This window comes from Electrona antarctica, assembly GCF_951216825.1.
Source record: "Electrona antarctica genome assembly, chromosome: 7".
In the NCBI taxonomy this organism is placed as follows: Eukaryota; Metazoa; Chordata; class Actinopteri; order Myctophiformes; family Myctophidae; genus Electrona; species Electrona antarctica.
In genome coordinates this window covers 40268856-40295014 of record NC_136812.1, presented here as the reverse complement: position 1 = coordinate 40295014, position 26159 = coordinate 40268856, and the positions used below count along the sequence as shown (strand labels likewise).

Here is a 26159-nt window from a genome sequence, read left to right as displayed (position 1 = left end):
AGTTGGCATTAACACAGCTCATGGTGTAGTTGGCATTAACACAGCTCATGGTGTAGTTGGCATTAACACAGCTCATGGTGTAGTTGGCATTAACACAGCTCATGGTGTAGTTGGCATGAACACAGCTCATGGTGTAGTTGGCATTAACACAGCTCATGGTGTAGTTGGCATTAACACAGCTCATGGTGTAGTTGGCATTTACACAGCTCATGGTGTAGTTGACATTAACACAGCTCATGGTGTAGTTGGCATTTACACAGCTCATGGTGTAGTTGACATTAACACAGCTCATGGTGTAGTTGACATTAACACAGCTCATGGTGTAGTTGGCATTAACACAGCTCATGGTGTAGTTGGCATTAACACAGCTCATGGTGTAGTTGGCATTAACACAGCTCATGGTGTAGTTGACATTAACACAGCTCATGGTGTAGTTGACATTAACACAGCTCATGGTGTAGTTGGCATTTAACACACAGCTCATGGTGTAGTTGACATTAACACAGCTCATGGTTGAAACACTGGCTACCATTTATTTGGAGAGGGTGGGGAGGTAAAAGTAAAAACATTGTTGCCTTTACTTTTTCACAACAAATGAACCCTTGAAGTCTCATTGCATTGATTGAAAATAAACGTGGATGTATAGTAAGCACTGCTGACGATTCTTTTTTTCTCTTCAGGACAGAAAGAATCTCTAGAAGTCACTAGCAATTGATCTTTTCATAGGATTAAGTCAAATATATTTAGATTTTAAACAGTGGGAAACGCTGGCATTGAAAGTAAAGCAAATGGAAATGAAAATGATTTTGTCCCCATGACTAGTTTTCAGTTCACAGCTCAGGGTCCATGGATAACAATGGCACAAATGAGAAAAGTAACACTTAGTTCTAAATGTTATCCACATGTATCATCAGCAAGTCCCCCCCCCCTTCCCCACACACACACACAACACTGATATGCAACACACTTCACATCCTGGACACCCCATGGATGTTCTCCAGGCTAAAATAAAACATTTTTCTTAACATTCTCTCAAAAAAAAAAAAGAAATTATAAAAATCTTCCAATGCAAAGCCAGGTAGATAAAACCATAAAAATGCAATGGTCACTAGAATCACTGTTATGTCAAGAGAGATTTCATTGCAATTGCTAATAAATACTATAAACTGTACGTCAGTAGAAAGCAGAATCATATAAAAATTGAGCATTTGCCTTCAGAAGCAATGGGGAGCCATGTATGATCATGGTGCTCATCTGTAATTATGTTTTTAGTGTTCACTAGTATTGGCAAAGCTAGTACTTCTTTTGGATAATATTTGTTATAGGCATAGTATCTGGCAAACTCTCTTGGTATCTGTATTAGGAATCTAATGAATAAATGTTGCTAGTAAAATCACTTTCTAGTATGCGCTGTATGGTAAGGCAGAATGGAGACACAAATAGTATGCCAAAGCACACCCTCTTCATCTGACCCATGTTTGGTCAGAGTATTGGAGATAGGCACCTGCAGTAGCCAATGGTAGGTCCAACTTGTATAAAGAAAACTACATTAAACTAAATAAATAAAAGCTCAATAGTCATGGACGATGGTTGATGAGATAATTATCATCCTACCTCGCTGTATGGTATTGGGTACAATACATAAGTATGTGCTCAAATTCAATGCTTTACAATTGTACTACAGTTTGTGAGTGCTCTCTATATTTCTACCATGTGTACTTTAGTAATAATTAACTCTTCATAGCATGTTTTTCAGTGAGGGGGGGAAACTAATCATTGAAATAGAAGAAAAAGAAAAAGCTTGATTTTTACAGGCTTGTAGCGGACAACAAGGGGGCGATTTGAGTGGCTAACTTGACTTCAGTTCCAGGTGGTCACTTGGCCACCTGGCAAGAAAAGAATGTTGTCAAGTAAAAACAAACAAACAAACATGTTGAGCAGCAGTGACAGCCATCCCTCTCCTCCCATGTCAGTCATTAGAAGTAACTCTTGTTATAATCAATCAGCCTGACATGAAGCCTTCACTTCTTTAATACAACAGACCACTCCCCTGTAGGTCCATACGTATTGGACCACTCCCCTGTAGGTCCATACGTATTGGACCACTCCCCTGTAGGTCTATACGGATTAGACCACTCCCCGAGGGTCCATACAGGCCTCATTATTGTTACAAGCTTAAAACATTACACAACAGCTCCTGCTGAGGAGATTATGTTGCTTTCTTGCTGAGCCCATATTCCATTTCCATCATTGTCACTTTTTAAGGGATTCTTATCTCAGCTATAAGGAAATGGAACTACAAATATCCAGTTTGGACAGCCCAGACATACTGACATGGGGGCATTATGAAGGAAATGGAACTACAAATATCCAGTTTGGACAGCCCAGACATACTGACATGGGGACATTATGTAGAAGCAGAGTCTTCCTTTTTTTGAGTGATATTGAGTAATCTATTCAGTATCGCAGAGTTGTTGATTTGCAAGGAGCGGATGTGGTCTCCGCATATACAGCATCCAATGATTTGAAACCACAAACCAGCTAGTCTGCGCCAAAGAAAAATACCGGGCCTCCAATTAAATATGCAATAGATGTTTTCAGTCTTAGACTAGGAGTCACCAGCTTCTCCTTTAGAGTTAAAACTGCATTCGGCTAAAAGACAAAACTGCCGCCTTTGAAAATGAAAACCCCAGAATGTGGTGAGGAATGCCAACAGGTCATGCCAAAATAAAAATAGTCACCAATCACAGCTATGGTCCCCATGTACACAATAGATTTGGTTACAGATGTGCATGTGCTGTAACTGTCACACATACAACACACACAAGCATATCAACACACGTATGAGAATAAAAGTGAGTTTAAAATTCAGCAAATGTGTTATCCAAACCTGGGTCCAATAGCCTTCCCAAATACATTTGTTTTAGTATACTTGGCGACCAGATGGAATTTACCAAATGGGACAATACAGGGAGTGTCATTTACCGGTAGTTTAGTAGACAACCATGGGACATTTTTTATATATTGTTTTTTTACGTCAGTTTCATATATACTGCACTTACACGTGACTGACAGTTACACCGTTTTAAAATTGTCAAGACGCAGCAAACCCTGACCATCTGGTACACGAAGCGGATAAAAACAAACACGATCGTTTTTTTAAATTCTATAATGGCTATTTCGCCAAGGTTTGGTGTTATCGTGTGTAGCAATGTGAATAGTATGTACATTAAAACCAAGAAACATAACACGCCCCCCCCCCCCAAAAAAAAATAATAAAAGAAAAACCTCAAGGGTGAGAAATAAAACTACAAAAATATATACATACACATTATATATGCATATATGATGCATATATACACACATAATGCTATACATATATACTGTATTTATATACAATTACATATTACACACAGACTGCCCTCTAGTTGTAGCGGTAACCTCGGTAACATGCGCTCGTTATCGCCGCCCTGGCGGAGAAACAGCAGGAGGACACACAAGCTTTTTTTTGCCCCCACCCCGTATTTCTAGACTCCCCTTTTACCTTCTGAGTGAATAACTCTTCTCAAAAGCTCCTCGGTTGTTATTGTTGCTGTGTAATAGGCGGGTAAAAAAACGTCACTTGGAAAGGTAGAAAGAGTTGGTACTTTCTCACAGGTGGGCTGGAAGGTTCTTGGGGTGGACAGGAGGGGGAGGCCAGAGTTGGATTTCGTTAGACACAGTGTTCAACCCCTCTAGTCCAGGCCAGCAGGTGGATAAGATGGAGTAAAGTAGATGGAGGTGGCGCTGGGTTGCGTTGGGGTGTACTGGGTATCAGGAGCAGGTTGGTCGGTCGGCAGGATCATTGGTAAGGTGGGAGAGGAAACGACGGGGTGGGGCGGGGTGGGGTGGGGTGGGATGTTGAGATCAAATGAAACTAGGGGGCGGGTCGTCTTGTTAGTTCCAGATCCGAAGGAAACTGTCCCAGGATCCGGTGGCTACAGCCATGCCGTCATCCGTAACCCCTAAGCAGCTCACCCTGTTATCATGGCCTGCCAGCACACCTGGACACACACACACACAGATGGAGAGGTTGAGGTTGAGAAGTCACTTAAAAGATCACAGGACAATTTTGATCCCAGACAACACTAAACTAACTAAAAAAAAAAACACAGGTTCTAATCATTCAAACCTAGCCTAATTATTTTTGAGGGGCGCTAGCACCTCCTATGCCCAGCTTTGAGTGTTTGTGTAAATACACACACTGCAAGTGTCAGACGTGTGCGTTATCATTGTTTACAATGGCTGAAGCCACACTGGAGGTGTGAATTGGACATGCCAAATGCTGTTGACTTGAGTGTCGTTGTAGTGGTACAGACCGTCCCAAATTAGTTGGAACGACGCAGAAAGGTAAACTCTTTATTACGGGCATCAGTGACGTTTCAATGTGTCACAGCCTTTGCTTTACCCCGACATTTGAACGTTAATTTATTTTTAACATTAGGTTTGAAAATGCAATATTACATTTACAGCATCTACTAACTGTAGATCCATTTCTGGGCTTACCTGCTCGCTCAGCCTTGAGTGTGTCCCACACATTGCAGTTGAAGTCATCATAGCCGGCCAACAGCAGGCGTCCGCTCTTGGAGAAGGCCACTGAGGTGATGCCACAGATGATGTTGTCATGGCTGTACATCATCAGCTCCTGGTCCGCACGCAAATCGAAGAGCCGGCAGGTGGCGTCGTCGGAGCCGGTGCAGAAGGCATTTCCATTGGGAAAGAACTGCCGTGGTGGTGGTGGGGCCGGGGGGGATTACAAGGTTAATTTTGTATTTATTTTTAATTAGACAGTACAAAGAGGTCAACGAGAGGGGACATGTTTCACACTGCATTCACTGCCAGGACGTTAAGATCATGCGGTATGAACACTAATTAGAACCACTAGGACCTCCAGGTCCCCCACAGAGAAAAACATGTAGAAAGAAAAGCAGCTGTAGCATCTTTAAAGTGGAATGGGAGGGTCAGGTCGACCTGCATGTCGGAATTTGGCAGATTATGTGCCCCGTTCCTTTGCAAACGATGACTTAAAACCAATTAAGACAATAGACCGTTCACCAAGCTCCAGTTACAGACAAGTATCACTAGGAAGAAACATGGATGTACCTCATCAAGAATATCAATCAAGTGTTTGCGTACCGCAGGATAAGTAAGACTACATATACTGCAATTAATAAATTGACAAACAAACACGTTAAAAAGCGGTTTGGTGTGGTACTAGTTATAGTTGCAATGTCGTGATTATGGTGTGTAGAATTAGATACTCAATCACAAATACACAAGAGCTATCAAAAGTATTAACGGCTTCTTTCTATACATGAATCTAATAAAGTGTGGTTCACTATGCAACATGCAATGTAACATTGACGTTGACGCGGTTAACGTTTGCATATGATTTGTACCTTAATTACGATGCATGTCATTATAATCATTAGTATTATTGTCATCACCTGGGTGAACGGTGGAGTGTGTGCCTGTGTGCGTTGGACAATACAGCCACATCCTGCATTTGTCACTGCACTTTTAGCTTGGGGGTTAAAAACGAAGGCACCTGGAATCACTGTTGCAGATAGCACAGCAGCAGCATTTCACCATACTGTAATTATGGTATTCCTATTATTTTTATTAATGCTTCTGATTATCGTGTAGATTGACATTAACCACCATTGACTAGGTCTAGGACATGTTCCCATTCAGAACAGTCAAACAGTTGCCAAGTTGGCATTGGGCAATCGCCAATGTGGGGTGGGGGTTAGCGAACGGTCTATTTGGCATACACACACTACTGTATAATCTCCAACTGGGCACTAATGTTAACAGAAATGTCACTAATTCCCACTCCAAGCCAAAGGACCCATTATTATCCAGTTCAGGTAATTAATTAATTCATCGCCGGGTCAGTGGTACTCACAGCGACAGCGTTGATGTCAGACACATGGCCAGTGAAAGACTGCCTGCACATTCCGTCACGCACGTCCCATAGCTTGGAGGACGCGTCGCAGGCCCCTGACACGAAAGTCTTGAAGTCAGGACTGAGGGACAGGCTCATGACGTCCCCCGTGTGGCCCGTGAAGGTGGTGGCCTGCTGGCCTGTCTCAATGTCCCACAGCGCACTGAGAAAGAGGAAGATGTGGTGAGGATCACTCATGGTAGTTTCAAAGCACTCAGGATCAAAGTATCTTCCACACTGCATGTTAAAGCTGCGATCCGCAACTTTCATGCCCTGCCTGGCTGGGACTCACTCACAAGTGCCCAAATTTATACTGACAGAAAGCTTGTTTGGCCAGGGAATAAAATAAGCTTTGAGCTTCATCCAATCTAGTTTGTGGTCTTACCCCATCAAAGGATATACATTTCTCAATACCAGAGCAGCGAGGCCAACATCAACCATCGTGTTAATTAAGTTATATTCACACATTCTGTCATACAGATTGGTCAAAATAATGTTTTATTCAAAGAAATGGACGGATGGCTTATTATCCGACGTAGGGCGGTAAAGTGAGGCTGTAAAGACGAACGTGCAGTGAAAGAAAACACAAACTTGTGCATTCTCTCGTCCTTGCAGCATTTCTGTGTATGTGAGAAAGGGAGAGGCGGGAGGTGTGCGTGTGTGTGTGTGTAGTTTACTAATCTAAATTTGTATTTGTGAATTTTCTCTTAATTCTGTGGTGGTGTGAGTAGGACTTGTACTATACTCACCAAGTGGTGTCTCCAGAGCTAGTCACAATCTGGTTGTCATCCAAGAAACGACAGCAGGACAAATAACCTGAAGATAAAGCCAAGGTTCTGCATCAACAGAGTAATTAAAGGCTGTACAATTCTCTAATTTGGGCTGTTCTAAATTAGAGAGAAAAAGGAGTCCGATTTATACTTTGCTGTAAATAGTGTCAAGCAGCGAAAATCGATCGACAAGCTCTCAACGCATCACGACGAGCTTGTAGATCGGCTATTTTGGCTGTGTGACACAGTTGTACAAGAGGACATAAGCATAGTAGCATCCCTTGTGAGCTACAGGAAAGGTGCCCTTGTGCAAACCAATTAATGCTTTGTCTGAGGCCTCCAGCGGAGCCGACTCAGTGGCACTTCCACTGGAGGATCGAGGTCACACAGAGCCGGTCCCAGGTGTGAATGTTTGTGAGGCAAAATAATAGCATGCGTGCTCTGCAACCACTGGATAAATAAAGAATAAACAGCTTGGATCCTTGTGTGCCACCACAATTGCACACACCCGGACATATGCATTAAACCGCTAATAATGTGTACACTAGGGACTTGCGGATGGCGGATTTAGCCGCGGTTGCCGCGGTTAATCGCAGTTATTTCATTAAAATATATTATAAATTAATATTGGATAATAGTCTGCGGGTGGTTGCGGATTCATAATTGGAAAAATTCATTAAATGCGGTCGGATAACAGGTGGATTATAAATATGCACACGCGGATTCAGGTGATAAAAAAGCTCATCTGCAGGTCTCTAGTGTACAAACTGTACACCACTAATGTGTGTGAAAGCTGTGACACAAGATGCAGTTGCTCCTAGATGGTGCAACTGCTTACTCACAATTTTCTATCAAGCAAACAGCATTTACTTTTGAATGTAAAGATCCTGTAAGCAAATTTCATACAAAGTTAGTGTATAAAAGGCATGAATGGAGCTCATTTTGGACACTTATTTTAGGCAGGTGTCCTGCCCACTTGTGTTGACTGTAACTCACAAGGCTGTAGTTATAGGCAGGTCTTTTGCCTCTCTGTGTGTGTTCATATCTATAGCTCATGATGAGGCTGTACGTAAAGAACATACTTTTTATGATACAGTAGATGCTAGTTTTAGCGTTTTTGGTTACTTGGTGTTTGGCATTCGTTTTGCTTGACCATGTATGGTCTAGTTCCTAGTATCCTAGTTTATTTGCAGCACATCATCTACTATGCGATTATTTACATATGACTGACGAGACTCATAAGAATGTCTGCTAAATGCCTAAATTGTAGTCGTATATACCTGTGTGCCCGGGCAGCTCTCGGGTGACACGCACGTTGCCCTCGCGTGTCTTGAGGCTGTAAATGGAGCAGATGTTGTCCAAGCCTCCACAGGCCACATAGTTCCCAGAGGGGGCGTAAGCACACGTCATCACCCAAGAGGAACGCAGGGGGATGGCGTGCATCTGGGGAGGGGAAACCAAGTCAAATCATCAGTGGGTTCTTAGTTCTTACTTTATTTAGACAGAACAGCAGTGAGACAGATAATTGAGGGCAAAGAGCGAGAAGGGCATGCAGCAACAACACAGGTCTACAGCCCTGAGTGGTGTCATTGTGTTTCAGTGGTGACCACTGTTAATCTCACAGCAAGAGTGTTCAAATTTGACTTTTTTTTAATGAGCTACCTGTGTTCACATGGGATACCTTACACCAAAAGTCCATGTTTAGGGACATACTCCTGCCAGTGCCTCTGACCAACTGGCACCGGCCTTAGATCTGGAGCTGGTCCCCGATTCCTACTGTTCCCAAGTTTAGACAGGTCAAATGCAGAGGATCACTTTCCCTATAAGTTTTATACCTTTCAAGCCAGGAACACCAATGTGTCACAATACCTGTTGCTATATTGTTGCTGTCGGGCAGAAGCCTCATCTCCATATTTTAAACTTTGTGTTTTTCCCGTACATTAACTCCCTATTACTCGATCAAACTGCAGCATCACACAAAAGCATCAAAGGTAGCAGATCCAAAAGCTCAAAACGGTCAAGCTTGTCGATCTGCTACTTTTTCTATTTTTGAATTTCTGAAATGTTTTTCAGAAAACCTAGGTCAAGATTTAGTCAGGAAGGCGTTTTTAGAAACGGTCTCAGATTCTGCTGCATGTGTGCACTGGTCTTAGATCCCATTTTAAACTGTACTTTTTTTTTTCAAAGATTTCGCAATTTTTCGGTTGATTATTATCACTCACCTTATTCGTTGTGTAGCTGTCCCAAATGATCAGTTTGCCATCTTGGGAGGCACTGACAAGTAACCTGGAAACAAGGAGAAGGAACTTTAAAAACAAAAAATGGCTTGCAAATAAAGTGTTTCTTTATTTGGTCCTAGTCTAGCAACATGCACCAAGCTCATTCAAAGCAAAGGTAACCAGCTAGTGGACAGATTTTTAAGAGATAAATTAGAATAATCTCTGTCACAAAGCATTATCATATTTTTTATTTTATTACTTTTATTTAGGAAAATGAAGAGTGATATGGAGGTGGAGCATGTCCAAATCCAGGAATCGAACAAGGAACGTTAAAGTTAATTACAAGCTACACCTGGCACACCCGGCACTTCATGTTTAGCATGATCCATCGAACCACTCGTTCATTTTAAACTCTCTCGCTCCACCTCCCTTCTCTTGGTGGGGCCGTTCTTGTGCCATGTAGCCACAAGCATCCAGGGAAGCTACCACTTTGAATATGCCATTCCATGTAATATTCATCACCCCCGCTACGTGGAGGGAACAACATGGAAGACGGGAGGACACCAAGGAGGGGCAGGAGAAAAGTAAGTGAGACAAACCAGCAAAGGGGTAAGAAGACAGAGAGAGAGAGATGACATGATCTAAATGACTCGTACTGGGAGGCAGATACTTAAATGAATTGTATAAATGGGAAAGGAGAGAAAGTGAGGGATGCCAGGGGTAAGTACAGGCGAGTGAAAAGGTCATGTGGGGGGGGGGGGGAGAAAATAATCATCTATATTTTCTCCCACTTTATCTCGCTCTCTCTGCTGGGTGCATCTAATCTCTACAGGACCAGGAAGTGGTTTGGCGATGTGGTACCCATCTGCAGGGCTACAATCAAGGGGAGTGCTGCCATGCTCAAATGTCAACGGCTGTGTACAAAATCAACACAGGGTGTGGTTGGCCTCCTACTGGGTCACACAGAGGGCACTGGGCAACCTTGTGTGCAGTGTGCACACACACAGTCTCACACACACACACACACACACACACACACACACACATACAGTGTGCACACTCACACTTTTGTGAACAGCTGAGAATATTCCGGAATGCATGGTTTATAGAAGATTCAATTGAGGTAATAAGGTCCCCAATGAATCATGGAACTCACCACAGTCCAACGGTTCCTCTATTAGCTTAACTTGTGAGGTACACAGTCTATGAAATTTGTATCAGACACAGGTGAACAGCCACATATTAATCAAGGATCTTCCCATCCACTAGCGGTTTATACTGCATGCATACTACTATCATAGGGAGGGGGGGGGGGGGGGGGATACACAAGCTCTTGACTGACAATCATCAGTGCTCATGATGACTCAAAAGTGGCAGTCAAATCTACAGTTAAAGAAGCAGTGGGTAAGTTGGCTATGGAAAACTGCAGCCTCCCGCAGGCATTTGTTTGGACATGTTGTCTCTGGCTTTTTGGTGTTTTGCCGGCTGCCTACTGATCCTCGATCAGTAGTAGTGATAGCTCACTACTTGTGGTATTAGTCATATTAGTAGAGATGCATTAACGAGTAGTACTAGCATAGTAATAGTATGTAGCCCCACACCTGGGACTGCCGTCACTGCCCCAGTGCATTGCGTGGGGAGACAGACAGATAAGAAGGCAGATGGTGGGAGAGAAAAACAGTGGTACACACACATATTACACACAAAGACGGAATTGATTAAAAACACTCACATTATTATGACTAGTTTGACTAGCTCACAGACCTTGACACATTGTGCCGGTACAGACTGCAGGCACACCGCTTTGTAGTGGCTATCCACAATGTACTGAAGAGACATTCATAGAGTAACGTACCGCCACGGCCCAGTGCACTGCATTCATCTTGATAGCAATGTTGTGGCTGCTTGTTAAAAATACCAGTCACAATTAGCAGCCTACTGTCATACTTCTGACACACCCATAGGACATTGTATAGATCTGGACCCTCCGTTACAATTTCTACGGTAATACAAAATGTTGTTAGCCTTTGCGGACCATCATACTTTCATTGCAGAGAACGTTAGTGAAAGTAGCCGTAATTTGTTAACACTCATAAGGTATTAAATCAATCATCATACAATCATACATGCAGTTACAGTAGTGTGACATTTCTGTCACAGCATGACCAGTCTATTGTCATGTACCTCGAGTCACTGCCCCAGTGCATTGCATAGATCTTGGCCAGGTGGCCCCTGAGAGTGCGGCGCGTCCTCATCTGTATCCGGCCCACCGAGTCCAGACCAGCTGTGATCTGCCAAAACAAAGGAAGCAACGTCAGCAAGAACACTCACAGCTCACACAGCCCCACACACACACAGCCCCACACACAGCCCCACACACACCCACACACACACACAAATATGATTTGTCACGTTCTCCAGTGAATTTACCACAAAACTTAGTTTTCTCTTACCTGCGACAGGGTGGAGTCACTACATGCTTTCCTAGCATCCTGCAACACAATAATTACAGTTAACACACATCACTGGCTCATTATTATTACTGGTATTATTTTACGGGTTTTGTGGAAAATGTTGTTAGTTTTTAAGTGTTTCAGTGCCATCAATGCAGAATGAACAGTGTCTCGCAAATGCTAGGTCATTTTAAAATGCAAATCTCAAAATTGAGCAGCTACAATGCGTTATTATACGAGTTAGGTTGTTACGGTTTAACAGTGGGAATCACAGGGTACTGTGGAATGTCACTGACAAAGATAAAAACAGACGCATGCAAACAAACGTATGCATGCACAAACACAAGGCTCCCGTACCCGGATTTGATTGCGTAGTTGCTCAGCTTCCTGTCGTAACTGTTCCAGCTCGCTCATTGTCCCTCTGTGATGCGTTTGGGTTGCTTCAAACACTGCTGCTGGGCTGGGAAAAGCACACGCGCACACACGCTCGCCTCACACGCGCACACACTCGTAACAGCCGACACCTGCAGGACACACCTGTACATACACACACAGTAACACAGAGAGACAGAGAAAAATACTTTTAGACAGAGGGATGAGGCTCTTCATGAGGGAATGCTCCCATCAAACAAACAGAGGCATCCTGTGGGCTGTTTTGTCTAGACCAAAGGGGGATGGGGTGGGGGGTGGGGACAAGGATTCAGGCCTGCCCTGTAGAAAGCAAGGGTTCATCTGCCCTGAGCCAAGGCACCACAGAGGGTGGCCTGGCTCTTCAAACACCTCCGGACTGGTTCAAAAGGCCATCTGAGCCGTGTTGCTGACCTTTCCTGACTGAATCGGCCTTTTGTGTTATTGCCATTGTGCTGCTGCTTGCTCAGCCCGCACTGGAAGGCCCAGGAGAATGTTGGAGGAGAGAGAGTAGATGTATTACAAGTAGCACAGTACAGTTCACCAAAGCAGGGACTCTCAACTGTAAGTGGGCGCCTGCCCTGGCTGGCTGGGACCTGAATAATCAACCAGTATTTCAAACAACAGGATTCCATTGTTACAGGCAGAAGCTCTTTGAATCCTAAGTAACATTATCTTTACATTAATATCTCAATCTGTGGGTCAGAAGTCAGTAGAGGGTAGAGAGTATTGATGAAAGGTTGCAGAAAAGAAAAGTCATTTTATAATGGAACTTTAGGCCCCCCGAGTTGGCTTAACCCCCTTAAAACCCTACAGTAATTTATACTTCGTCTATAGAGAGTAGGCGTGTGACATCATCATCAAACCAGGAAGTTATGCAGGAACGCCTACCGAGTGGCAAAAAACTACTTTCTGGCCTTGACAGCCCATACATCCACACAGAAAAGTCATATCTGATTGCATTAAACAACATTAAACCATGTTAAACTCACTTTGCCTGTTGCTTTGCCACTCGATTTGCCACTAGACGTGCCATTCACTTTAAGCATGCGCATACCCTCTATTGTATAGGCCCGCCCCCTACTCAACCCCCACACACCAAATCTTTTAGCAAAATGTTAATGTAGTTCTACAAGCTCACGTGTCGCAAAATGTTAATGTAGTTCTACAAGCTCACGTGTCCTGTTACGACACGTCGGTTGTGAGCTTATATCGAATAATATATAAGATAAGATTTCATGTGGTTATGCTGGGACTCAGAATGTGGGTGCCACAGCCTGGGTCATATGGACAAATTTCATGATATTTTGCTATACTCAACCAAATACCTCAACATTGATATTGTGGGGATGGCTATTGGTGCTTTGACTGCTTTCACAAGATATTTACACAATGAGATGTTTGATAAATGATCAGTACTACTGCCTATTGTTACATGGGTAAGAGACAATAATAGAAAAGCAAGAGATAAGAGTTAAGCCGTTAAGTTCAGAATATTACATCACTTGTAACTCAGCCTTTAAAACAAAGAAAAAACACGTTGCCATAATCAGTATTATAATCTTCAAAACCTCCAAAAATATCCTAGTCTCATATCACAATTTCGGTGTAATATTGATATATTGTCTATTAAAAAAAGGAATACCAGCACTCACTTTATATCCAATAGGATTCTTGTTTTGGCAGGAAACCCTGTGTGTTTTAAGCATTAGGTTATACTTTAGCTATTGAAAAATAGCAGATCTACAAGCTCCTAGCGCAGCAGAGTGCCGCGCTACGAGCTTGTAGGTCTGCTATTTTTGAAAAATCGTGACAATGTAGTGCAAATCTTTGAATATATATTCTTTCAGAGCGAATGTTTTGAACTGAAATCTTTGCTTCTGAGGGGTTCCTGGAATAACATATTTTCAGATGGGGGTCGGTGGCCAATTACAGTACATATCATTTGTGGGGTCCTTGACATGAAATATTGAGCACCACTGATATAGAAACATTGGCATTTCAGAAAACGGTCAGGATTTAGAAGACATTTTTGAAATTTCTATGTTTTTGCCCAGCAGCAACTTGAAATAAAACAATAATCCTGTTGGATATAAAGTGAGTGCTGGTATTCTTTTCTATAGACAATTTCTACCGTGCAGCGTGCACCCAATACGTTCTTACTGTGAACTACTCAACTGAGTGCTTACTTACATATTGATGTATTGCCCAGCCCAGACAACCACTGGATTACAGAACATGTACTACAAGGCGCTGCTGCGTGATGTGGTACATTCATCATTGCAGGGCGTATGTGCATATGAGTAAGGGAGAGAGTATGAGAGAGAGCCAGAAAGAATGAGAGCAAACGTGTGCTTGTACATGCGCATGCAAGAGGATAAGTGTGTGCGTGTGTGTGTGTTCCACCTTTGGGAACCCAAATATGGGTCACTGTGCACTTACACACTCCTCAGAAATGTTCGGACCATCAGCCCCCCTCAGTTTTACAGCCTACTGTCAACAGTCAAAATCTTCCAAGATTAATTTTTCAGTTCCATTTTCTATAATTCAACAATTAGACCAACCACTAACAGAGGCTAAGGCGGACATATTTAGTATACATTATGTAGGTAGGCTATAGAACACACCAACACAATGTACTATACGACAGGGGCACGCAAGCACTTCTACTTGAATACTAAGCAATGCATTTATAGTGCATTGTTTTTATCTCAATAAAATTGATTCAAGAAAATCAACCATTGACTCCCTGTTCTCATGTTAGACAGAATAAGAAAAATGATTCAGAGAGACAGAGAGATAATGTCCTGACTTAAGTCTGAATTATTCGCTGTACGGCATGTTGTGCGCCAGTGTAACAGAAAATAGCACATGTACAAGCTCACAATGGGTCGATGTGATGCACTGCCCGTCCCTGATGCCTTATTAACAGGCATCAGGGACAGAGTCGGAGTGTTGCAACTCTTTCAGCTGCCTAGCAGTGACGTCACTCCCCCTCCCACCAGCTGATGCAAAAAACCTGAAGAGAGGCTCACTGGGCATAGGCCTGCGTGTGACAGAGAGGCTCACTGGGCATAGGCCTGCGTGTGACAGAGAGGCTCACTGGGCATAGGCCTGCGTGTGACAGCGCTCTGGACTGTTGCAAGACCATTACGTCCATGGTCCCTCCGACTCTTCTACGTCACACAAGGAGTGCCTCATGCGCAAGCAAACAACCCGGTTTGACCTTCAACAGCATGTCACATGTATCAATCAAATTCAAGGATAGCGTCATGAAACACACAGATGAGATGAGGGGTGAAAAGGCTCGACTGAGAGACACTGGAGCCTGCCTGGAAAATTACACCGGGGAGTCCTTAATGTGGGCATGGTCAGGCAGTGAGGTCAGGATTCACAGGACGTGAGACAGCTCAAAATAATATAAGCAAATGGACCCCTGTGTTAAATTAACTACAATAAGGACGCGTGTTATTTGTAATGTTAGAAATAATTGTAAGTTCTCTGGATACAGACCATAAATGTAAAAGTAATTTTCTGTCTTTCTATTTAAGTGCAATTGCTGTTAGGCTACAGATATCTAATCTTCAGTTCACAACATTGTGATTCTCATCATTAAATAATTTTAGAATTTAGATAGTGTTCAATTGATTTGTAGCATTACAATAAAACGGTGGGCGGCACCCATGCTGACATAAACAAATGATATTGTGGCAAATGCACAAGTCCTACGTATAATGCACAAGTCCTACGTGTAATGCACAAGTCCTAGGTGTAATTCAGCGGCCAGAGAACAAATCCCCACAATGTCTGCCTCAAGTGGCTCCCCAATGCGGTCTCCTCAGTGTTCTAATCTGCTCTGCCATCTGTTGCAATGTTACGTATCGATCAGACCGCTGCCTACTGATACATCAATGTTATGCATCGATCAGACCGCTGCCTACTGATACATCAAGGAAACTAAAATCATTTCATGGGTTTGAGGCCAGGGCTGTCCCCATTTCAATAGTCAGTCGGAGAACCCTCAGTCAATGGGGATTCTTTAATTTGAGAAGTCAAGGGTATAGTATAGAGAATCCTCTGTAGGACAAATTATTTATATGAATTAGTGAGATCTCCGTCTTTTAATATAATAATGTCTATGAGCACCTGTGTTGCACAACGACAAACCAGAAATCATTGGTCTGTCAGCATAATGGTTGACTCAAACATTAGGCGAAATCTTCCCACTTCACGGGATCTACTGAATGTGTCAAACTGACATATTGAGCCTATGACAGTGTGGCTTCCCCCCAGTAGGCTACCTTCACATTCAGTAGATCCTGTGATCTTTTGTGGCCACATGTAGGACTATAGAAAAAGAATTGCTATAAACATACATATTATAGATATATATTACATATACATATTTAGCCCCATGCTCAAATGTCCCCGCCCCCCTGTCAAAAACAGCTAAAATCCCTAAAACGAAAGAAAGCAGCAAATGAAAAAATGAACACTCATCTTTTACTTTTAACAGCCTAAAACATGAACCTTGGTTGAAAAAAAAACTAAAGTTGTCCTTTAATATTCTAACCGGAATATTCTAATTAGGACAGAACATCGCCGTTATGATCAATCTGCAGAGGCAGCATAGATTCAGAGAAAACTAGACATGCACTCTGTCGAGATGCCAACTTGTGCCTTGCACACTACTTGTGCGCACCATGAGATGCGCTCAACACTGGCATCACCGTTTTCAAAGAAAACGGATATATTGTGTCACCATCAACAGCCAATAAGAGAGCACCATTCTTGGCGACGTAACCAAAAGATGCTGGTCCCTGATTGATTCAAGAGAGGACACCGACATACATACCCAGCTGATCGCAGTACTTACGCACTCTGTTCGTACAAGTAATTACCCAGCCGATCACAGTACTTGCGCGCTCTGCTTGCGCAAGTAATAAGGAGGACGTTTGTCGGCCTGTAAACCAGGAAGTGAATGGCTGCACGTGCAGCAAAACTGGTCCGGGAAGTCTGAGCAAGGAGTTACCTAGCAACGGCCGCTGTAAAAAAAAAATGTTTTAGCGATCCCGTTTTATATCGATAAAACATACCTTAAGATGTGTCTATCCACACACCCCAGGCACCCTGCGGTTTTATTTGATAAGATGACACGTAAGATGACACATCATCATAAGTGTTCAGACCTCCCAAAACAAACTAATTTGACTACTTCTCGGCCTGGCCCATGACCCACCTATTTCCAACCCATTTTGCTAGTCTAAACTGGCTCCGGGTAGAAGACAAAGTTAAGCAATTGAAAATGGGAGTGACATTCAAAATTGTAAATTAAGCCTTGCCCTCTATGACCTCAGTACCCGCATACCTGACTAGATCTAGTAGCTACCTCAAAAAAGACACCCAATATTAACGATCTGGTACCACCCACTTTCAAAACAAACATGGGTAAATTCTCCTTCTACAGCAGGGCCACTCAGGCGTGGAATGCCCAGACCCTCCCTCAAAAACATGCAAATCCCTTTTAAAACAGGCCTGAAAATCCACCTTTCATTAGGCCCAAGGGAGAGGAAATGATCCTTCCCTTTTCAAACAGGTGATCACCCCCCCCCCCCCCCCCCCTGTACACATGCAGCTCAGGCATTGAAATGCTAATCTTAACCTGCCAGGTAGGTAAGAGTATGCATTCTCTCTCTGGGGGGGCTTGCAAAGCAAAGTTCTTTGTTTACCCAGGGAAGTGGACTAAGCTCGAGATGCTTGTTTACAGCCACACCCTGCTCATAGAACATTTCATGGTAGGGGTTCAATGCCTTGCTCAAGGGCACTTCAGCGGTGGTAATTTTAACGTGCCGGTCCGGGGATTCGAACTGGCGACCTGCCGGTATCAAGCTTCGACAAAGGGACGAAAACTATTCGTCCCTGGGTCGTTCGATGTTGTCCTAGGCGATCTATGACTTTCATAAAAGGTTGTCCAATGTTGCCCCAGGCATAGAATAAGTTAATTATTCAAACTTTTTTTTCACAGAATCAAAGGTTTTATGGTCATGATTCACCAGGATCCTGGACGGCTGGATTCTAGGCTTAGAATGATTTGTATAAATATTTTTGTAAATCTCTATGGGAAAAATAAGGTGTTGTACCCTGCCCTTTTTTTCCTTTGTTCGGCCCAAAATAGTGTGTTAGTAGTCATGATTTGTCACGATCCGAGTTGGCTTTGTTCGAGGCTTACAGATCTTTAAATAAATACTTTTTGAAATGTCTATGGGAAAAATGCATGGAGAATTATTTAATGTCGTCGTCATGAAAGGTGGCGGGACTGCGACGCTCTAGACCACTGAAATATGACGTCACTGCAGCTAGCTAGAGGGTTCCATTCCCCTGGTTCGTGTTGTTTTTGAGGGGCGGTAGCCCTATTCCCAGTTTTGTGTGTCTGCGTGTACCACAAATGTGATGGTTTGATTGGCTGAACACAGAATGTGATGTATATTGATGTATGATTGATGATAAGAGTGCCCCTCACTTGACACAAGTATAATTATTATTTGTATTGGAATCCCCATAGGGCAATCTTAGATCACCTCATATAAGCCATTTGAATAACGGAGAATCTCCAGAATCTGTGTGTGTGTGTGTGTGTGTGTGTGTGTGTTGAGCGGCGCTCAAGCTAGCGCCCCTCAAAAACCTCGACAGCCAAGTCTATGGACTTTTAATGTTTGCTTTAAGCAGCCTCACACCCCCGTTTTCAGCATGCCCACCCGTAACGTCATGTGGCAGCCACAGTGGGCGCCCCTCACTTTACAAAAGTGTTATTCTTTTTGAGGGGCGCTAGCCACTAATATATACAGCTTTTGTCCCCGACGTCTCAATATTTGCCATTGACAATGAAAGGATAATTCAGGTCAAATGTCCGCTAAATCTTGTCCCCACACGTCTCAAGATTTGCCATTGACAATGAACGGAGAAATTAGGTCAAAACTCTGCTAACTATGACATAAATTAAACATCAAAACATTAAACGTGATTGACGGAAAACTTTACGTCAGGGTGCCCAAAAGGTAGATTGCGATCTACCAGTAGATCACATGGTCCTAAAAATATATTTATTTTAAATATATAAAAAAAACTGTGACTTGATTGATTGAGTACGTCAGTAGCATTACAAAGTTATATACAAAAGAAAAACTACCAATTCCATTTTTCCCTCCATTTCCCATTCCAAGTGTGTTTGTCTCATGTCTTACTGTATTTAACTATTCCAAAGCCCTGAGAGTGGGAAAATCAGCTAACCAATCACAGGCAACAGGCATTCTGATTGGCCAGTATGAGATGCATGATCATGATGTACGATGATAAGAGCGCCCCTCACTTCACACGGGTGTGATTTTTTCTTCTCTTTTTGAGGGGTTTCGTCACAACACCTGTCACATTTGCCATTGACAATGAGAGAATTGACGTCATGAACAAATCAGCTTTTTGTGGCAACACAAACATTACATTGACAATGAGAGGATCATTTAAGTCTGTGTGAACGAGCAAAACGACTTTTCTAAACACAGTGCAACTGTTTTAATTCAGCTCAGTTGTCATCTTACATTTCATATATCTTGTATATTGATAAGAGCGCCCCTGACTTCACACGGGTGTGATTTTCTTTTTCTTGGAGTGAGTGACGTGCTGGCAATTACATTCATCTAAGAACATACCAGTAAGATCAATAAGAGAAGCGAAAGTGATGAAACAACAGAGCTTCTTAATACGGCACAGTTGAGAAGCAGGAGTTAAAACTATTAATCTGGTGTCAGTGAGGTCAGATGCTGGCCGGCTCCATATATGCAGAATTGCAGATCTAGTATGTCAAGCCATGTATGGCTATCCAGGGTTTGATGTCAGTGTTGTGATCTTCATATATGGAGATCCAGGTGATGATAGTCAGCTCCACATATGGAGATCCATGTGTTGTACCAACTTGGTTAATTTGCAAGTGTGACTCACGTCACGGCAACCACAGTGGTTATCATGAAACTGTCACAATATGGCCATATTGACATTCTCATATATGGGCTTAATATTGATGACATCAGGGATTTACATATATGGGCATAACAGGGATTGTTTTAGGGAATGCCCATATATGGACCTTTTTTTCTTATTGACGTTTTCAGGCCTGAAACAACAGAGCTTAATACAGCACAGTTGAGAAGCACGAGTGACACTGACAGATGTCAGATCAACATATTGATGATGTCAGATCGACATATGGAGACAGCCATATATGGAGTGTGTCATGAGGCGTGATGAGGCATGACCAAATATGGGGGTGTGATGTGACACGACACCAACCAACCAACCAGTCAGTCAGTCAACCAGTTAGTCGGCCAACCAACCAGTCAACCAACCACCAGTGGACCCAGCCAGGCCCATGCAGCCACAGAGCATGGCACAGTGACAGGGATGACAAAGGAGGGGCTGTGTGTATTGGAGATCCCTATTGTTTAGAGTGTGGCAGCCAGCTACAGTAGCTAGCGCTGCTTGGCACCGCCACAGCCAGGTCTGTGTGGAGCTAAGCCTGGCCATGGGAGGCTCAGTCTCATCTCTACTGCCATGACCCACTGCCGCCACCACCACCACCACCACCAACTTATTCAACCCTTAACTGGGGCTGTTCACTGGTGAACATAGTTCCTGTGTGTGTGTGTGTGTGTGTGTGTGTGTGTGTGTGTGTGTGTGTGTGTGTGTGTGTGTGTGTGTGTGTGTGTGTGTGTGTGTGAAATTAGCGGAATAGAAAAAAATTCAGTTTTAATAAACTAGTTATGAGAATAAAATACACACAGGTCACCCTCTTGCCTTCCCTTGACCTCTCCCCATGAAGGTCAAGAGTGTCGTGCAATACAACAACCTAACAACAAAGTATCCTACTGTAATCCCAGACTCTCTCTCAGGTTGCTATAATGGACCTTGGTCATAGTGAAGAGCAGTACACATTAGTCATAGGACACACTGCCCCTAATGACCCGGTCACAATGCTAGTCGGAGTTCAGGAACAGAAGGTCTGAAGCTTAATTTACAGATCCTTCTGAAGAAAATAATAATAATCACACTCGTGTGAAGTGAGGGGCGCTCTTATCATCTTACATCAGAATATTAAAGTCTAACTCATGTTACTATGATTATAGGTGATGTAAAAACAAACTGTCAAAACAAACATTAAATTATCTTTGTTAATGGGATGTAATGTTTGTGTTAGGGACAAAACAAACATTCATTTCTCTTCATTGTCAATGGTTTTTAAAACAAACATTAAACATGTATATAGGAGGGGCTAGCGCCCCTCAAAAATATAATAGTCTATCGTGGAAACGTTTTTTTCGTCCTCAAGTCATTTTTGGAACTGCCTGCTCTAGCTGTTTTATGATTTGCCATTAGTTATTGTAGTGGCATTACCGACTGTCATTTAAAAGAAAATAGCCCTACCCCGTACCCAGCATATACTCAGTATCATGGCAGTATTACAGATGACTTTTAGGTCTACAGCCGCTAACCAGAATACTCGTCTTAAAACACTTTCGCCCTCATTTTTTTCTGCCGACCTCACACCAACTCGCTCGGTGGGACAGTTCTTATATTTGTTTTACTACAAATAAGGTTAGAAATACGTTTAGGAAGCATCCGAGCGATTCCCAAGCGCAAGTTGAATTTGGAGCGCTGTGATTGGTTGTAGGAAGTAGGAAGCTCTGGGCTGTGTTTTGGACCGCACACAAGTGTTTATGCCTACTAGTACTCTATGACTAGTACTAACCCTATCTCTAACTCTAACCTAAACATAACCGCAAGCAGGGGAGCAACGCATCCCTCACCAACCTTAATCCAATCTTTTGAATGCACCCCTCACCAACCTTAATCCAAAAACTATTAACGAACCCCTCACCAACCTTAATCCAAAAACTATTAACGTACCCCTCACCAACCTTAATCCAAAAACTATTAACGTACCCCTCACCAACCTTAATCCAAAAACTATTAACGAACCCCTCACCAACCTTAATCCAAAAACTATTAAAAAGTCTGCGGTAGTAAAAGAGGTGGCGGCAGTGGGGTGCGAACGCGTGAAGCATGGTATTACAAGTCGGTGTAGTAATCCACTAGGCTAGCGAGGTAGCTGGCAGAATGGGGTTTTGTGTTTGTATTAGAAGGTGAGGTTCCGCGGGCGGTGCTTTCCTTGGCTACTAGTAGTAGGGCGGGGCGAAACTACGCGTGGCCGGCGTGGTACAACGAGCGCTCCTTCCCTGAGAACCTGTTTGGGAATCGCTCGGACGCGTTTAGGAATAGGGTTAGGTTTTGGCACCGCTTTATTGAGGTTAAAGGGTAACTTTTTTTTAGGTTTGGGTTGTGTAGTTACCTTACCTTGCCATGATGTAACTCCAAATGTGGAATAGGAATAGGAATATGGTTAGGGTTAACCGTTTTTGCATAGTTTTTTGAGGTTTACGTTTAGGTATACCAGGCAGAGCAGTTACATTACGACGACTCTGTTTTGAGGCGAGCGTTCTGGTATTCCTACAGCCACCTTTAGACCTCTGCTCTTTTACAGTAAAATGTCACTGATGTGAAATTTTAATATTTAGGAATGACCTAAACAGAAGACATTACGTCATGGTGCTGGAGGGGTTGGATACAGAAAGAGAGAGCCTCCTTTGGATAAATAATTGGCCCCTTTAGAGGTGCCTTGGTTGAACCAGTTAGCTTGTTTCCCACATCATGATGCCTTTGGTTTGAATCTGGCTATTAATTACCAAGTCCTCTAGTCTCACAGCAGCCAGATTAGATATACAACTTCTGGGTCACAACTATTAAAAGTTTATTAAGGACCAACCTTCCAACCAGTGAACATGCGCCGTTTTTTATAGTTGTATAAATTAGGCTAACGATGAAAAAATACATTAAAAAAAAATTAAATCACTGAATCAAAATAGTATTAGTTGAAAAATACAGCTTCCATCTGATACTGTATCATAGGCTACTTCCCATTAAGTTTGAAAATACTGTATATTGAAATTGTAATAGCCTATGGGACTATACACTAGACTAGCCTATAGCCTGGGATTTTGGTATATTGCAAAATGCCATCTTTTCCCATCACATTCCACCAAATATTGATAAAAGAAAATACACTATGGTTATCTTTACATATTTTACCCATATCACCCTACATTTTAAGTCATCATGAATGTTAGTGTCCCTGTCACCAGCTACAATGGGAAATCATAAGTGGTGGGGTTCCATTTTAGAGTATATACTCTAAGGGTTCCAGTAACTAGACTAAAGTGCATGAAAGTGAAAGTAGCTTGGCAGGGCAGCACCACCAGGTGTAAACTTGTCCACTCACTATTCCAAACATGTGGAGAATGAAGATCTTGGCTGATGTAGGCCAACAGGCCATATCCCTTCCTTCCAGTGTACCGGAACTGACGTGATGTTGTGAGTAAAACAATGTTTAAACGAATTATAATCCCACGCAATTTTGACAAGAGTCTCCCAAAATACCTCAGACCAGACAATCACAGAACCCAGTAGCACAAGTCTTATGGACATCTTTAATGAGTCACTGTCTTATTGGTAAAAACTAAAGTCCATACAAGCCATTAGACTGTAGTGTTTAAACTGTCTGAACCTATATAATCCCATATCTGGACTGGAGAAATATTACCGGTGATATAGATTAAGCAATACATCGACATCGCCCCCTGATCTGCGCCCCTACACGAACGAAGTACCATGCAATTGCCCCTGGAAGGAATGAAGGCAGAAATCATTGAATCAATGCATTATTGATAACATGGAACATGTTTTAAAACACCCAGATCATCTTGCTCCATATAGATGAAACGAGTAGGCCTACAAATAAATGAAACCGGTCTCACGCAGACAGTGTTTTCTTATTATTGTAAGTAACGTTTTGAGTATATTTCCGCCTGCCTGAGAGTCATTTGACAGCCGTGCTGCAAGGCCGCGCTTGACAACAGTGTCATTTCAGCAAATGAAAGAAAGATATATGTATAAACACAGTATACTACAGCATTGAGAGAATATAGGATCCATGGGCTCGCCCCAGCAATCATTTAAGTAACAGCATTAATGCTTTCCTACAGGTTTGACACATCTTTACAAGTATACATAAGAAATGCCGACATGAGCCAAGCAGGAAATAAAAGGCAAAAGAAAATGTCAAGACAGACGGAGATAAGCTCCCATTTACAATCCATCGCGCCACGTACGATGTCGATTGCCGACAAGAACCCCCGGGTCTTCAAGCTCGAAGACCCGGGGTTTCTTTTCGGCAAGCGACGCCTTGAATTAGGCAATAAATAACACCACGCTCTTTACCTGAAACAATCGGGCTTCTTTATTATCCACCGGGCTGTCCGTCGCTCCGAATCTCGTCGCTGCCCAAATCCGTTTTTCAAATGACAATCATGGTTCCAGCTATTAGAGAAATGGCAGGGTTATCTGTATTAGTTTTAGACAATTAAAACGGGGGTAATTAAGAGACAGACGCTTCTCTCTCGGACGCGCGACACACTCGGGGGGGAGAAGAAGATTTGAGTAAATTTTTCACCACCAAAGCAGCGTAATCACCACACCCATGAAAGTGGGAACATAGCAACAGCTTTACGCCGAGGGGTGCGCTCACATAAACCATTCACTTTTCAAAGCCGATGGTGCCTTTTAAAACGCCACAATACATGTTCTTTTATTATACTAAGTGCCCCTTTTATATTCAACACGACCGCTGAGTTTAAATTGCGCCTGCTGTGTGCAAGAATGAGGCGCTTGGATAGAGTGGATCACCTACGCGAAGAATGGTATAGCCCGTCAGCCCCCTCAACAAAAAGAAACAGAATGGGACACACAGGAAACAAAATTGTAAACCGCAGTTGCAACATTGTAGTATTCAATCAGATGGATTTGGGTTTGCCAATTAAGCCAATCCCTTAGTCTAAAATGTTTACCTTAAGTGAAGACTAGTATACTATACTATACTATACCAAAAAGTGGTGTAGCCTACTGTGTAGTGTACTGTGTACCTTTGTGTAATGGAAATGAAAGTGTGTAGAAGTCTTGTCTTCTGTCAACATCACTTACTAACATAATATTTTCCATCATCATCACAAGTCACAACACCATCTGTAGTCAGTAGGTCGCAAAACATAAAGCTGTACACATTTTCAATTGTGACAAAGAGGATTGTGCACTCACACCACACTATGGGCTCTCAGTCACCTTATGGAAATAGGCTCATTGATGAAAATCTCTCCATTAAGAAAAGATACATTTTTAATGTGTGAGAGCAGTGGGATATGTAGGCCTTTTTGCTTTATCTCTGCACAAGCCATAATCAATGAAGGACAGATTCAATTTCCCTGGCTTCCCTTTGGAATAGCATGAGGTCAGATGAAGCCTAATTGAATTCACACACAGGCAGCAATAGATTAAGCCCGCCAATCCCATTTCCACTGACATGTACTGTACGCTTTATGGGGATTAGGATTTAGAGATGATAACAGAGAGCCCTATTTAGTAGTGCTTAGTTTTGTGTTGGCTTTACTATTATGATTGTATTAAACATTTTGGAGAGCTGATCCGTATTTATGAAGATGACCAATGCCCATTCAGAATCATAATTTGCTGTTTGATATAGGATGAATTAGATTAAAAAATTGTGGTAAATGAGGCACAACGTCAATCTGCTGATTTGTATTGTTTGGACTATACAGGATATAAACAAATCCATGCATTAATGATATTTACATTGTTTAAAGGGACATACACATGACATACTGTAGTAAGGAGGTATTGTAAAATAAAACAAGATGTGACAATAACCCGAGGATAACATCACTTTGGAATGGATAAAGACAATCTTTCTTTCCGTTTATGTCTGAAGTTGCTTAATCCATAAATCCACAGCTGTATGGTTGCTCAATTAACATATCAGTCATTTCCAACTAATCATAGTTCTTTGCAAATCACACCTATACCCCTACGGTACATGTATATTCCTTGAGTTTGTCACATTTTGTACTGTACTGTAGTAGGCTACTATACCTAACCCATACCATGTCATATTAATATTTTGGCTTATAAGAAAAGTGAAAATGATTTAAATGTATATAAACCAGTAAACTAGTATTGCTGCTGTGCATTATTACTCTCTAGAGAGCAGCAGAGAGAGAGAATTCATTAGCCAACTGAGAATCAGAGTCAAGGTGTCCAAGAGCACATCTGCAGCCAATCGGGTCCCTTACACCATTGCTTGGCAACCGAA

The 26159-nt window shown here is 42.5% G+C and overlaps 1 protein-coding gene across 2 annotated transcripts; it reads right to left on the bottom strand.

Annotated features, from left to right (window-relative positions):
• Window positions 1–519: 519 nt before the first annotated feature.
• Window positions 520–24456, bottom strand: LOC306927386 (guanine nucleotide-binding protein subunit beta-4). Of its 2 annotated transcripts, XM_079507098.1 has the most exons (11): window positions 24218–24456; window positions 11786–11965; window positions 11429–11467; window positions 11160–11266; window positions 8979–9042; window positions 8037–8199; window positions 7599–7643; window positions 6736–6802; window positions 5948–6149; window positions 4546–4762; window positions 520–4043 (listed from the first exon to the last, which is right to left on the bottom strand). In XM_079507098.1, the coding sequence occupies exons 2-11, from the start codon at window positions 11840–11842 to the stop codon at window positions 3937–3939; spliced, it is 1068 nt and encodes a 355-aa protein (XP_079363224.1). In that variant the 5' UTR covers window positions 11843–11965; window positions 24218–24456; the 3' UTR covers window positions 520–3936. The 2 variants fall into 2 exon arrangements, with proteins under 2 accessions (XP_079363224.1, XP_079363225.1); XM_079507099.1 differs by lacking the exon at window positions 7599–7643.
• Window positions 24457–26159: the final 1703 nt, after the last annotated feature.